At 37.4% G+C, this 15,306-nt stretch overlaps 1 protein-coding gene across 1 annotated transcript in view; it reads right to left on the bottom strand.

Annotated features, from left to right (window-relative positions):
• Positions 1-442: 442 nt before the first annotated feature.
• Positions 443-15,306, bottom strand: part of LOC115228877 (AT-rich interactive domain-containing protein 5B) — an 85,197-nt gene continuing 70,333 nt past the window's right edge. The window contains exons 8-12 of the mRNA XM_029799360.2: positions 14,428-14,525; positions 11,320-11,470; positions 9,833-9,910; positions 8,002-9,468; positions 443-1,736 (exon numbers count right to left, since the gene is read on the bottom strand). Of these exons, the coding sequence (XP_029655220.1) occupies positions 1,278-1,736; positions 8,002-9,468; positions 9,833-9,910; positions 11,320-11,470; positions 14,428-14,525 (2,253 nt within the window). The 3' untranslated portion in view covers positions 443-1,277. The remainder of the gene's footprint in view (positions 1,737-8,001; positions 9,469-9,832; positions 9,911-11,319; positions 11,471-14,427; positions 14,526-15,306) is intronic.

The raw sequence follows: 15,306 nt of genomic DNA, 5'->3' as shown, positions 1-15,306 counted from the left end.
TGACATTATAAAACAAAAGGAATTAAATTTTGAGGATGTACCAGTCTCCAGATTCCTTATCATTATAATTAAATAAGGGTAGAAATTGATAATTAATTAAAACCAGTGGCCTAGCATATTTTTTAAAAATCTGAAGATTAAAAATTTTTTTACATACAAAATGGCGATTTTGACATCTATATCTAGCATATAGGCTGTCCATTTTTTTAGTGGGCAGTCCTCTAAATTTTGTATATATATATGTATGCGGTCTAAATTGAAGAATTAAATTTTTTTTTTTCTGTAGAACTAATTTGGGTTTGAATGCAGAATGTAGACACAAAGGACATATGAGAAAGAAAGAGAGAGACTCAAAAATGAGTAATGCCTAGTTTCCAAGAATAGGTTTATCAAAATTACAACTAGAAGCCAATAAGACTAACTCATCACTTTTTTTTTTTTACATATTAAAAATTTTTTTCTTCTGTGTGTGTGGTGTTTGTGTGTGTGTGTATGTGTGTGTGTATATTCACAATAAATAAATAAAATTAAATAATAATAAATAATAAATTAGAATAAAGGTAGGAAATAGAAAGTGACTACTGCCTGGACATCTACGTAAATGCAATATTCTAAGAGATCAAAATCATCCGTACGTCGTTAGGTTTGAATACTTATTACATTTAATCTACTAACTTCAATGTGCAATTAACACAAAATTACCTTAAATGGCATGCACAGTTTCTTGTGTGATACCTTCTGTAGAGCTTTTTCTATATAAATATAAAACATTATTTTGAGATAATACTCAAGAAAACAGACTACCAAAGAAATTTAGGGGAAAATCTTTATCCTTTAGTAACAAAAGTAAAAAAAAAAAAAATGGAAATTTGACTTTGGCAACTTCCTAGCTTTAAGCAGGAAACAATCAAGAAATGTCTAACAAGAAGCAGACTGTTATTGAAAATTTTATGGATCAATAAAACAATGGAATCAAAATGGTATTGTAACTCATAAGGCAAAAAGAGAGTTAAATATATTTTTAGCACAAGTCATTATCAAATTTCAATTGATTCCTAATAAAATTTTGTGAATTTAATATTATTTTTTTTTGAAAAATAGGAATAGCTAAATTTTCCAACCACCTTAGAATTTTTCCTTTTTTTTTTTTTTTCAAGTAACTTTGGAGTGTTTTTGTAGTTCTAGACAAAATTGTTAATGCTCTCACGCAAGTCTTTGAATTGATATTTTGAAAGGGGGGAAAAAAAAAAAAAAAAAAGAAACCCTAATATTCTTCACTACTTGGGGTGGACAAAGTGTTTCAAATTTTGTCTGTTTTGATAGAAAGGTGGGAATGCAGGTGGCGGCGGTGGTGGTGGAGGCGGATGACTTAGTATAAGGGAGGAAGGTAATGAATAGAAGTCTTTCGGTGGCCTGTAATCGAGCCTGTGAGTGGGGTGTGCCGGTGGCAGTGATGGTGGAGGGGGCGGAGGAGGTTGTTGCTGCTGCTGTGGCTGCTGCTGCTGTGGAATTGGTGGAGGAAAACGTTGCACTTCCAGCATTCGTTGCATATGTGTTGAAGAGATCATCCCACCTCGCATCAAATGTGCGGGCTGAAGGGGCTGTGGGAAGGCTGGATGTACTGACTGGGCAGGTAAGTTTAATCCCGCTAGGTAAGAGTTAGATGAACTTAAAGCAGATGCATTCAATTCTGATGGTGACGAAGAGTTTTTATTTGATGACATATTGCCGGATACCTGTTTAAAAAAAGAGAGAGCGAGAGAAAGAGAAATAAGCCAAAATCCTCAACAATTAAACAAAACTGAAAATGCAAATAATTATTTTTGTTGACTAACAAAAACAAAAACATTTTGATTAACCCTTTCATTAACCCAACATCATAAGCGGAAAGTGTAACCTCTCGGAAGAACTGTTCTTCACTCCTGCTCCAGAGCGTGGGCTGCAGGGTCACTCCGAAAAGCTCTATCTATGACGATTTCATCTCAATCGAAAGAGATGGGCTTTCTCCGTCCGGGTTGCGGATCCGTGGAATAAGCTGCCTGACGAGATAGTGAAGATGCGGACGACCGCTCGGTTCAAAGTCTCTCTTGACCAGAAATGGCTTGAACTCTTTGTATGACCACCCTCTCTGTACATAACTCCCTGTCCCCCTACATGGCCTTGCATTTGCTTTTTGAGCCAAAAAAAAAAAAAATTTAATTAAATTACTGTATTTATTTTGAGATAATCTGTGTTTCTTTCAATTATTTTAAATATAACAAAGAATTTAATAAAATAACTTAGTTATCATTCAGCTAGTGTTAGGAACATAAATTGTGACTAAGGTTTGGTGGAAGATTTTAATTTAGAACTTTTGAAAACAAGACATTTGTACAACAGAGCCAGAGGTGGTTTCAGACAGGTTGGTATCAAAAGAGTTAAATTAATCATTTGTTAACCCTTTTGTTACCATATTTCTGTTGAGATGCTCCGTGTTTCTTTCAATTAATTTTAAATATAACAAAGAATTTAGTAAAATAACTTGGTTATCATTCAGCTGGTGTTAGGAACATAAATTGTGACTAAGGTTTGGCGGAAGATTTTAATTCCTAACTTATGAAAACAAGACATTTATACTCAGAGCCGGTTTCAGCCGGGTTGGTAACAAAATAGTTAGAGTATTATTTCTCTTTAAAAAAAAAAAACGAACTTTTCTTGAAAAATGTATCTAATTTGCATTTACTAAAATTGAGTTAAGATTTATGTCAAAAGTAGATCTTGACAGAGATTCTCGGGGTGCATGCAGCCCCTGATGGTCTTCCCTCTACAAATCATTTATTTCTTTACTACCCACAAGGGACTAAACACAGAGGGGACAAATGGATTAAGTTGATTACATCGACCCCAATGCATAACTGGTACTTATTTAATTGACCCAAGTGTGTAACTGGTACTTATTTAATCGACCCCGAAAGGATGAAAGGCAAAGTCGACCTCGGCGGAATTTGAACTCAGAACGTAACGGCAGACGAAATACAGCTACGCATTTCGCCCAGCATAATAATGTTTCTGCCAGCTCACCGCCTATTTCCCTCTATAAATTATTATCATGCTGGCATGGGTTGGCTGGTTTGACTGGAACTGATAAGATGGAGAGGTGCACCAGGTTCGGCATAGTTTCTACAGCTAGATGCCCTTCCTAACACCAACCACTCTAAGAGTGTAGTGGGTGCCTTTTATGTGTCACTGGCACAGGTGCCTTTTTCTTTAATTGACATGTGTATTACTTTTTTTTTGGTGTGGACCCTAATAAAAAAAATTTTAAACCTAGGTTTTTGGATCTGGCCTGGATATTAAAAAAGGTTGAGAGAACCACTAATGTAAAGCTTTTTGTAATTGGCTAATCTGGCATACATTGGGTTTTGACTTGATCTGCACCATTTAGGACCATCCAAAAATAGCAAGAACTGGTCAACTCTGGGTTTTTTTAGTAAGTCTTACTATTATATGAGCTGAGAGTATTTTATCATTTATTTTCTTTTCTACTATAGGCACAAAGCCTGAAATTTTTGGGGAAGGAGTAAGTAAATAACATCGACCCCAGTACTCAACTAGTACTTAATTTATCAACCTCGAAAGGATGAAAGGCAAAGTCGACCTCAGTGGAATTTGAACTCAGAGATTAGTGGCAGACGAAATATCGCTAAGCATTTCGCCCGGCGTGCTAATGACTGCCAGCTCACCGAGTATTTTATCATGCCCCTCAAATTAGAGAGGTTGTTCCAAGTAGGGACAAGTGATACAAGGTTAGAGACCCTTTCTCTCAGTTCTTGCTTTATGCGACAGGAAACTTGTGAAGCAACTTGCAGAAACAGTTTGGTTTCCGTGGCTGAATAATCTTCCTATCACAAAACATTTTGAGCGTATAGGGTCCAGTTTATTGTACTTCCACCATCAAGAGATTTGTCTCATGTAAGAAGACTAAGAGCCTTCTCTACTACACACCAATTCTTACCTAGAATAACTATTTTGCTAGACAAGTGTAGGAGTGGCTGCGTGGTAAGTAGCTTGCTTACGAACCACATGGTTCCAGGTTCAGTCTCACTGCATGGCACCTTGGGCAAGTGTCTTCTACTATAGCCTCGGGCCGATCAAAGCTTTATAAGTGGATTTGGTAGACGGAAACTGAAAGAAGCCCGTCGTATATGTGTGTGTGTGTGTATATGTGTGTCTGTGTTTGTCCCTCCAACATCGCTTGACAACCGATGCTGGTGTGTTTACATCCCCGTAACTTAGCGGTTCTGCAAAAGAGACCGATAGAATAAGTACTAGGATTACAAAGAATAAATCCTGGGGTCGATTCGCTCGACTAATGGCAGTGCTCCAGCATGGCTACAGTCACATGACTGAAACAAGTAAAAAGAGAGAAAAGAGAGAGCAAGTAACTTAAGATGCATCTCATGGAATTGCAAAATCCAAAAGAATAAAATGGTAGTAAAATGTACCTGGGCACGTACATAAAAATACACCATGGGGCCCAATGAATACATTAGACTATGACAGCATAGATGCCATTTGCATCCTATAATTATATTGTATCCAATATTTTTTTCTCACTTTACATTTTTACTTGCCTTTCATCATTTTGGGGTCGATAAAATAAGTACCAGTTGAATACTGGGGTCGATATATATTTCTTTACTACCCACAAGGGGCTAAACATAGAGAGGACAAACAAGGACAGATAAAGGGATTAAGTCGATTACATCGACCCAGTGCGAAACTGGTACTTTATTTATCGACCCCGAGAGGATGAAAGGCAAAGTCGACCTCGTCGGAATTTGAACACAGAACGTAATGACAGACGGAATACGGCTACGCATTTCGCCCGGTGTGCTAACGTTTCTGCCAGCTCGCCGCCTTACTTACTGGGGTCGATATAATCGACTAGCCTCCTCCCACCCCACAAAATTTCAGGCCTTGTGCTTATAGTAGAAAGGATAGTGGTGTCCATGGAGAAAGCACAGAAGACTTAGTGCTCCATGAACTTATTAGTACACTAGCAGTATCGCCCGGCGTTGCTCAGGTTTGTAAGGGAAATAACTATAAAGCATTTTTAGAGAGTTATAGCCAAAAAACAGCAAAAAAAAATGGAAAAAAAATTATGGTAAATTTTTTTTTGATAGTTAAAAAAGGTTGAGTTGCGTCCCCTACACAGTTTGTGGTTTGTGTTCCTGATTCTCGACCCCATGTCGAATTTATCGATTTTTTTCAGAACTGGGGGAACTTTTCAAAATTTTCGCTGCGTTAGTTTTGAATTATGACATTGGGCTATGTGTGTGTCAAGTTTCATCAGAATCGGTTGAAAGCCGTGGTCAGGGTGAGGGTACAAGCAAACAGACACACAGAAACACGCACAGACAAACTGCCGTTTATATAGAGAGAGATGCTGAGAAAAAATGTGACAGAATTATGAAACTAACAAAAAACTCATTTTCCTTGCAAAAATGGTAGAGAGTTGAGCTTAGGCTTACCTAAACAAGTTTTTAGCAACACGTAAAAACAATAACATATAAGGAATGGAAAAGCTCTCGTGTCAATTTGTAATGGAAGTACAGTTATGATTATCAATACACTGAATCAAAAGTAAAGCAATGACTGTTGGTGGTGGTAGTGGGGTTTAATAATAGCCTCTACCTAGAGTTTTGAGTGTTCTTAACATATTAATAGCTGTAGAAATATTTTGACTAAGGTCTTCTTTAACCCTTTAGCATTTAAATCAGCCATATCCGGCCAGAGGTATTCTACCTGTTTTATGTTCAAACTGGTGAGATCTGGTCTCTCACACCAACCCTACAATATCGTTTTAAAAATTAACAGCTACCTCATCAAAATCTCATAGCTACAAAATAATGCTTGATTAGTTCAAAACAAAGTGGATGAAAAAGCATTAATTTTGGCAGAATAATGCGAACACTAAAGGGTTAAAGACAGACCAACAACAGCAATGGGAAAAATAATGATAACCTATGCCGTAACATAGGCACAGGTGTGGCTGTGTGGTAAGAAGCTTGCTTCCCAACCACATGGTTCTGGGTTCAGTCCCACTGCATGGCATCTTGGGCAAGTGTCTTCTATGATAGCCATGGGCTGACCAAAGCTTCACAAGTGGATTTGGTAGACAGAAGCTGAAAGAAATTTATCATGTATATAAATGTGTGCATCTGTCTGTCTGTCTTCCACCACTGCTTGTGCATATGTCACCCCCTAACATAGCAGTCTGACAACAAAAGACCGATAGAATGAGGGTTTAAAAATCTAAGTACTGAGGACAATGCATTAAACTAAAAGTTCTTCAAGATGCCATTATTCCTAATATTTTTATTGCAAAAGAAATTTAATTACTAAGTTCACAAATATCAGTTTTAATTTTTTAAGAAACAATTTAATTAGATGTGAAAATGCTCCAAATAGGGGAGGAGAAAACTGTTTGGTTCCTCATCTTGAGGCAAAGCAGTTGGCTTATTGAATAAGCAAGATATCAATGTCTAACAAAAATCAAAAATATATCTAATAATTTGAATCTTAAACCAAAAACATATTTATACAAATAGGGGCTAGTGCTATGTAAAAGGTATGGGTGCTGGAGCCATGTAAAAAGCATGGGTGCTGGTGTCATGTAAAAAGCACAAGTCCTGGCACCGTGTAAAAAGCACATGGGCTGGCACTGTGTAAAAAGCACATGGACTGGCACTGTGTAAAAAGCACGGGTGCTGGCGCCATGTAAAAAGCATGGGTGCTGGTGTCATGTAAAAAGCACAGGGGCTGGCACCATGTAAAAAGCACAGGGGCTGGCACCATGTAAAAAGCACAGGGGCTGGCACCATGTAAAAAGCACATGGGCTGGCACCATATAAAAAGCACATGGGCTGGCACCGTGTAAAAAGCACATGGACTGGCACTGTATAAAAAGTACGGGTGCTGGCGCCATGTAAAAAGCATGGGTGCTGGCACCGTGTAAAAAGCACAGGGGCTGGCACCATGTAAAAATCACGGGTGCTGGCGCCATGTAAAAATCACGGGTGCTGGCGCCATGTAAAAAGCATGGGTGCTGGCACCATGTAAAAAGCATCCAGTACATTCTGGAAACTAGTTGTCGTTAGGAAGGGCATCCAACTGCAGAAACCTTACCAAAACAGTGGAATTTGGTGTGACCCCTGGCCTTACCAGCTCCTGTCAAACTGTCTAAACAATGCCAGCATAGAACATCAAATATGATGATGATGACAAATTCAAAATTTAAACCAAAAATATTTTTCTACTAATGTATACTAATTTAGTATTAATGTTTACTAATTTGCTTAAATAATCTAAATCATTTGGTTATCAGTGAAATCTGAAGATTAATTGAATTTTAAAAAATTTCCTTGCAAAGTAACCTTTATATTTTGAATATCTTTCAGAAAAATATATTTTTGTGTGATCAATTATATGTACACGCACATATTTTCTGATTTGAGTAAATATTTAAAATGCTTTTTTTTAACTTGACAAGATTCAGTTGGTACTTAACAGTGGTTAAATAGACAAACTGGACATGTAACATTGAAAAGAAGAAGCCAATTTATAGCAAGATTTAAGCTGCTATTTAATGAATGTTTCATGAATCCAGTAATTTAAGAGCTCAGCCAGTCTGGTTAAGTGTAGAAAAACCATATTTGGGAGAGTTAGGGAGACAGCTAGATAAGCAGAGAGAGAGAGAGAGAAAGTACAAGAGGAAATAAATTACAAAGGTATATGAAGAGAGATGAGAACGATTGAAAGAGAAAAATGTGTGGAGGAGAGAGCGATTAATGGCAGCTTTGAAAACAGGTGTTGCAATATATGATATGCAAATCATATACATTCCTGTTTAACATATAAACATTTTCATACAATAAAACTGTTAGGGATCAAACTTAAACCAAGCATATCTAAAATGAATAGTTTAAACCAAAAAATACGTAAGAAATATAAGCTAACCTTTACATTGTATTTCTTTGAGCTTGTAGTCATATCAAGAGGAGTTTGAAGATCCCTAGTTGGAGACGAAGAAGATCCAAATGACATGCTAGGCATAGAATCATTAATATCATTTCTTGAATAATCTTTTGAAGAATTTTTGTAACTCATCCTTCCATTTACAACTTTTTTCAATGTTTTCATAGATAAATCTGTTGGTTCTGATTGTATGTCATTTGGTCTATGTACAGTGTCCAAATATGATGATGTGTGACTGCTTGACAGTTTTTGTCTCTTGGGAGGAGGAGGAGGAGGAGGAATATAATATGGTGAGTTAGTATCCATGCTATGAACAGTAGAATATACCATATTATTGCTAGAAGTTTTTGAAATGTGAGCTGTAATTGGTGACATAAGGTTATAGGAACAGTTAGAATAGGTACGAGCTCTTTTCATATGGTTGGTATGAGCAGGCTGAGGTAGAGAGTCTTCAAGTCGTGGGCGACTATATTTGGTCAATGGAGATGCAAGGGACAGCAAATGATTTGGAGGGCTTTGTGGAGTTGGTTGAATAACCGTCTGACGTACAGTACGTGATTTTAATTCCTCGTTTCGGTGAGTTCGAGGTGGTTGGGTATGAGCCACCTTCGGAACGTGCCACCGACCATTTTCAGGTATGCGATTAACAGGGACTGAGTGACCAGCTGTAGATGACCTAGAAGAGATGGCTGGAGCTACAGATGTTGCACTGGTGTTGGTGTTTACTTTGGAAGTAAGTTGCACCTTACAAGGAGGTGTACTTTCAATACACTTACTACTACTACTAGAATCATTAGGAACTGTAGCGACCCCACTTGATGGAATGTGATGATTCTGAAAAGCAGGTCCTCGTTTCTGTTTATGTAACAAAGGTCCAAGTATGCTTGGTCCTGGCCGAGTTTTTATCTGATTATCACAATCATTATTGTCACTGACATCACTGCATGGTGATACTTCTGGTTTGACAGAATAATTGTCTGGTTCATAACTGACTGGATCAACAGGGCTGATTCTTTCATAGGAAGGATTAGAGGGAGGAGACGGTGATGGCAGTGTCACAACTTGACTCTTTTCCACATAATTAACAGATTGTTTCTTGTCTAGGCCGAGTTGGATAGGACTAGGTGATTGACTGGCAAGTACAGCAGCAGCAGTTATTTCCTTAGGTATGGCTAAACACGCATTTAATTTCCAATCATTTATAGGACTTTCTAGCTTTACAACAGGTATGACGGGATTTTTGACTTCAGGTGAAATCCGAGTCACACTTGGTCCTTTCTTGACATGTGTTGAGGGAGATGCTGAAAGGCTTAAAGACTCTTCCGAAGGCTTAGTATCAGATGGTTCTCTTTTGACTGAAGAAGGCAGTACATCTGACGGATCCTGGTTGTATTTTTCACATAAGAGTTTTTTGACTGTTGGTTGGGTCCCAGATTTAAATCGTCGAACCTAAAAATAATAAAAGAAAATTTTCTTCATAAAAATACGAAACAACACAGTTTAAATATTCTAAGAAAACGTTACACGGCATTTATTTATACAGTTTAATATCGTTCAATTACACATTTATTCCGATATCCTTTCCAATAGTTTGCTCAGCCACGTTAACGTCTCATAACAAAATAGAATCTTAAAAACTAAATTCGTTTCAAGGGATTTAACTCTTACTAATATTATACGAATTACTTCCCTTAAAAATTGTTTCATTTATGCAATTCAGTTGAGATTTACAAAAGCAGCGAAATGCTTTTTTTTAAACGTTAATAATGTGTACTAATGAAAATTCAAGACATGTCTGTAAGTAAATGCTTACATTATCTCGATTTTGAGCATTGGTTTTCCTCATTTCATCCCACATCTTTTCTTTTTCTTCAATACTCATTCTGTTTCTCTATAATAATAAAATTAACACTTCATTTAATTGTGATATCTCATATTTTGCTAAAATGATTCAATATTACGAATTTCAAACACTGAAAACAACTTCAGTACAATGCATGCAATAACTCCAATTTAGGCACAACAGCAACAATTTCGAAGGGGAGCCCTAGGACTGGACTTATAGTTCGTTTCGTTTGGCACAAAAGAAGCAAGTTTAGGAGCAGAGCTGACCGTGGCAGAATTTGAAATCAGAACATAAAGAATCAGACCAAATACTGTAAGGTGTGAGGGGAACCTTTGATTAAACTGACCCAAACCCCTCCCCAATATTAAGCTGATAATTTATTTTATAGACCCTGAAAGAATGAAAAGCAGAGATGATCTAGGTATGATTTGAACCCAGAATGTAAAAAGCATTTTTTTTTTACCTGTGGTGCCCTAAAGATTCTATCAGCTTGCCACCTCTAATGGGTGGTGATTTAAGTTTATCAACCCTGGATGAATGAAATACAAAGCTGACTTCAGCAGGAACTGAACTCAAAACATGGAGAGTGGGAACAAATTCCACAACACATTTTGCTTGACACAAACACCCATGCCAATCAATCCCTTCTCCTTAACAGGTTTTCTCTTTTTTTTTCGGCAAAAAAGTCAGCAATTTTTAAGGGAAAGGCTTAGTCGATCCCACACAACCCTAACACTTTGCCTTTCATCCTATCAGGGTTGATAAAATAAAAGTACCAGTCAAATATTGGGGGAAGGGTTTAAGTTGATCACATCAACCCCCCAGTATCCACCTGATACTTATTTTATTGACCCTCAAAAGGACGAAAGGCAAAGTCGACCTCAGTGGAATTTGAACTCAGAACAAAAACACAAATGAAATGCTGTTAAGCGTTTTGCCCACCGCCCTAATAATAATCAACTTTTCTACTTTAGGCACAAGGCCTGAAATTTTTTGGGGGAGGGAGTCAGTCGATTAGATCAACCCAGTATGCAACTGGTACTTAATTTATCGACCCCAAAAGGATGAAAGGCAAAGTTGACTGTGGCAGAATTTGAACTCTGGATGTAAAGACAGACAAAATACCGCTAAGCATTTTGCCCAGCGTGCTAATCTTTCTCTACCAGCTTGCCGCCCTAATATTAATAATAATATTAATCCTTTCCACTAAAGGCAGAAGGCCTGAAATTTGTGGGGAGGTGACTAGTTGATTGCATCAACCCCAGTGTTTCACTGGTATTTAATTCATCGACTCCTGAAAGGATGAAAAGCAAAGTCAACCACGGCAGAATCTGAACTCAGAAAGTAGCGATATGGCAAAATACTGCTGAGCATTTCATCCAGCATGCTAACGATTCTGCCCGCTCAGCACAACAATAATAATAATAATAATAATAACAATAATGGTTTCAAACCTTGTCTTTTTTGTCCTCATTAGATCTGTGTAAAAGTTGTTTCGAGTGATGGGTGTCCAATTTTGATACATGTGAACTTTTCTTCTGTTTTATATCCGATAATGTATTAAGATCCTTTCCTTTTTGACTTAATTCAAAAGGAAGTAATAAACTGAAAAATATTTTAAAAGAAATTCATTATTGATAATAGTTATGCAAGAATTCCTTCACGTCACAAAATTCTGGATTAATTCAGAAATATTTGTCATAAAAGCTGAACCCCTTTGGTACTGTATTTATTTTGAGATGCCCTGTGTTTCTTTCAATTACTTTAAATATAACAAAGAATTTAGTAAAATAATTTAGCTATCGGAGATGTACTTGCATAGCAAGTGAAGTGATCTGAGATTGTGTGCTGGAACGAAAACAATTGCAGTGTGGAAGGTGTTTATAAGCCATTTAAGAAACACACAAAAACCGTTAGATTCACTTCAACATCTAAATTTAATTTCCCAAAATATTTTCGTCGCTTTGAGACTGTGACCTTGTTCACTCTTAAATGGCTTATAAACACCTTCCACAATTTAGTTATCATTCAGCTAGTGTTAGGAATATAAATTGTGACAAAGATTTGGTGGAAGATTTTAGAGCTAGAGGAAGTTTCAGAAAGGTTGGTATCAAAAGGGTTAAATTAATCATTTGTTAACCTTTTTGTTACCATATTTCTGTCGAGATACTCTATGTTTCTTTCAATTAATTTAAAATATGACAAAGAATTTAGTAAAATGCCTTAGTTATCATTCAGCTAGTGTTAGGAATATAAATTGTGACTAAGGTTTGGTGAAAGATTTTAATTCAAAACTTATGAAAACAAGACATTTGTATTCAGAGCCTGAGCCGGTTTCAGCCAAGCTGGTAATGAAAGGATTAATTTAGAATAAGCAAGTAAAAAAAAAAAAAAAGCCTTCATATATATTGGTTAAGACTCAGTCCTGTGAGATTAGTGGTTCTCAACCATTTTCTGTCTCTGGACCCTTTTGATTGCTATTTTATTTTGGTGGACTCCCCCCCTTTAGCCATTCCATGTTTAAAAACTAGTTTTATAGATGCTTGTTTCCAAATTCCTATTTCGTTTTTCACATGCTAAATTGTGTATGTTGAGGTATGTAAAATGTTAAGAGAAATAACCCTGGCTGCTTCAGATCCTTAAACTGTGAACTGCTGTGCAAGATGGTTTAAATTTACTTTCCACCCTGTACTGCTCATTAACAGAATTACAAGTAATAATCCTTTTTACTATAGGCACAAGGCCTGAAATTTTTTGGGGAAGGGACTTGTCGATTATACTGACCCCAGTGTTTCACTGGTACTTAATTCACCGACCCCAAAAAGGATGAAAGGCAGAGTCTACCTCACCAGAATTTGAACTCAGAACGTAAAGCCAGACGAAATGCCACTAAGCATTTTGCCCAGGGTGCTAACGATTCTGCCAGCTCACTGCCTTAGAATTACTAGTAATAATATAATGATCTCGTTGTATACAGTGCTCAGGTGAACTAAAACTCATCAGAAAAGGTAACCAAAAGTGCAGGAACATTAAATAGAAAATGCACAAGAAGTGAACAGTGAAAGAGTTATTTAAAGTGGGTGCCGGTAGCATGCAAAATGTATTATTCAAGTGTAACTGATACCAGTGCTACCCAACTAGCACCTGTGCAAGTGGCACATAGAAAGTACCATTCGAGAGCGGCTGATGCTAATGACGCCTGACTGGCACCCATGCTGGTGGCACATAAAAAGCACCATTCGAGTGCGGCCGATGCCAGTGCCACCTGACTGGCACGTAAAAAGTACCGTTCGAGCATGGCCAATGCCAGTACCACCTGACTGGTACCAAGAAGTACCATTCGAGTGTGGCCGATGCCAGTGCTACCTGACTGTCACCTGTGCCACGTAAAAAGCACCCACTACACTCTCGGAGTGGTTGGCATTAGGAAGGGCATCCAGCTGTAGAAACCTTGCCAAATCGGATTGGAGCCTGGTGCAACCTCCTGGCTTGCCAGTCCTCAGTCAAACCGTCCAATCCATGCCAGCATGGAAAGCAGACATGAAACGACAATGATGATGATGATGGTAGGGGCATCAAGTGTACCGTTGGTGAATTTTATGGAAGCTTTGAATTATATAGTGTCCTGGCAGCTAACAACTGATGCTGGTAGTTTATTCCATGCTTCAGCAATTCTGAACATTGAAAAAGTGTGTCCGAGGGCCATGGCAGCCGTAATGTGGTGGTGAATCTTGATATATGTCTGTTCATTATTTTGGATCTGAGTAGTTAAGAAGCTAGCTTACATGTGGGGGCAGACATCATGAAGAATTGTATTCTACTATAACCTCCAACTGACCAATGCCAAGTCAGTGAATTTGGTAAATAAAAATTGGATGAAAGAAAGGAGAGAGAGATAGAGAGAGAGTGAATGAGTGAATGAGTGTGAATGTGTGTGTACATATACATGAAAGTTGCTATTTCCAGTTCTTGCACAACACTCATCATCATCATCATAATCATTTAACGTCCGCTTTCCATGCTGGCATGGGTTGGACGATTTGACTGAGGACCGGCGAGCCAGATGGCTGCAGCAGGCTCCAATCTTGATGTGGCAGAGTTTCTACAGCTGGATGCCCTTCCTAACGCCAACCACTCTGAAAGTGTAGTGGGTGCTTTTACGTGCCACCAGCACGAGGGCCATGCTGGGGCATTGCTTTGAGGAATCTTAGTCGAGCGAATCAACCCCAGGACTTATTTTCTTTTAAGATCTGGTACTTATTCTATTGTTCTCTTTTGCTGAACCGCTATGTGACAGGGATGTAAATACGCTAACACTAGTTTTCAAGTAGGGGCAAACGCAGACACACAATGGGCTTTTTTCGGTTTCTGCTGATCAAATCCAACTCGCAAGACTTTGGTTGGCCTGAGGCTATAGTAGAAGAAAGACACTGGGCCCAATGTGCCATGCAGTGGGACTGAACCAAGAACCATGTGGTCAGGAAGAAAACTTCTTACCACACAGATATACTTGCAGCTACAAAAGAATTTCTTGTCTGAAGTAGGATGTATATATGTCTTACCGTTCATAGTGCCTTCTTGTACAAGTTGCGGCACTTGTACTTCCAGGATTACCACCCATCATGTCATACAACTGTTTCCACATTCGTTGATTAGTAATCTGTAAAAGAAAAATTAATGAAAATTTAATTAATCTAATTACTGAAAACATTTTCATTTTTAGAAAAAATTTTTACAAAAAGACATTTTGTTGTGCAATGGTATAAGAACTACGTAAGCTGAGACTCAAACAGTTCTTAGCTTCAGTTTACCATTCTTACCGCTTAAAATCTGTATTCACTAATTTATAATTATCGTTATTATTATCATTACTACTACTATATTTATCATTACTACTGAGCTTCAAATATTTTAGACAAGTTTTTCTAAATTTTGAGAGCTCACAAAAACAGGCATTTATCTATTTTTAACACTTAATGAATAAATGCAAATATGAAGCTAATGAATAAAATTAGAAACTATTTATTGTTATTCGATATTCCGAACGCACAAAAAGTCGTTTGTTCAGAGCTGAGGCTTTACCTCTGTAACTGTTCTGAGTTTCTTATATCTGTTTTATACAGAACATATATGGTCATGTACATACATACATATATATCCATAAATAGACATACATACATATATATATATAAAAATACAAACATATATATGTATATAAGCATACATATATATAAACACACACACACACACATATATATAAACATACATTATCATTGTTTAATGTCCGCTTTCCATGCTAGTATGGGTTGGATGGTTTGACTGAAGACTGGGGAGCCAGATGGCTGCACTTCCTAATGTCAACCACTCCAAGACTGTTGTGGGTGTTTTATCCATACACGCACACACACACACACATATATATATAAACATACATATATATA

Source organism: Octopus sinensis, linkage group LG2 (genome assembly GCF_006345805.1).
Source record: "Octopus sinensis linkage group LG2, ASM634580v1, whole genome shotgun sequence".
Lineage (NCBI taxonomy): Eukaryota > Metazoa > Mollusca > Cephalopoda > Octopoda > Octopodidae > Octopus > Octopus sinensis.
The sequence above is the reverse complement of the archived record's forward strand: the minus strand, read 5'-3'. Positions and strand labels throughout refer to the sequence as shown.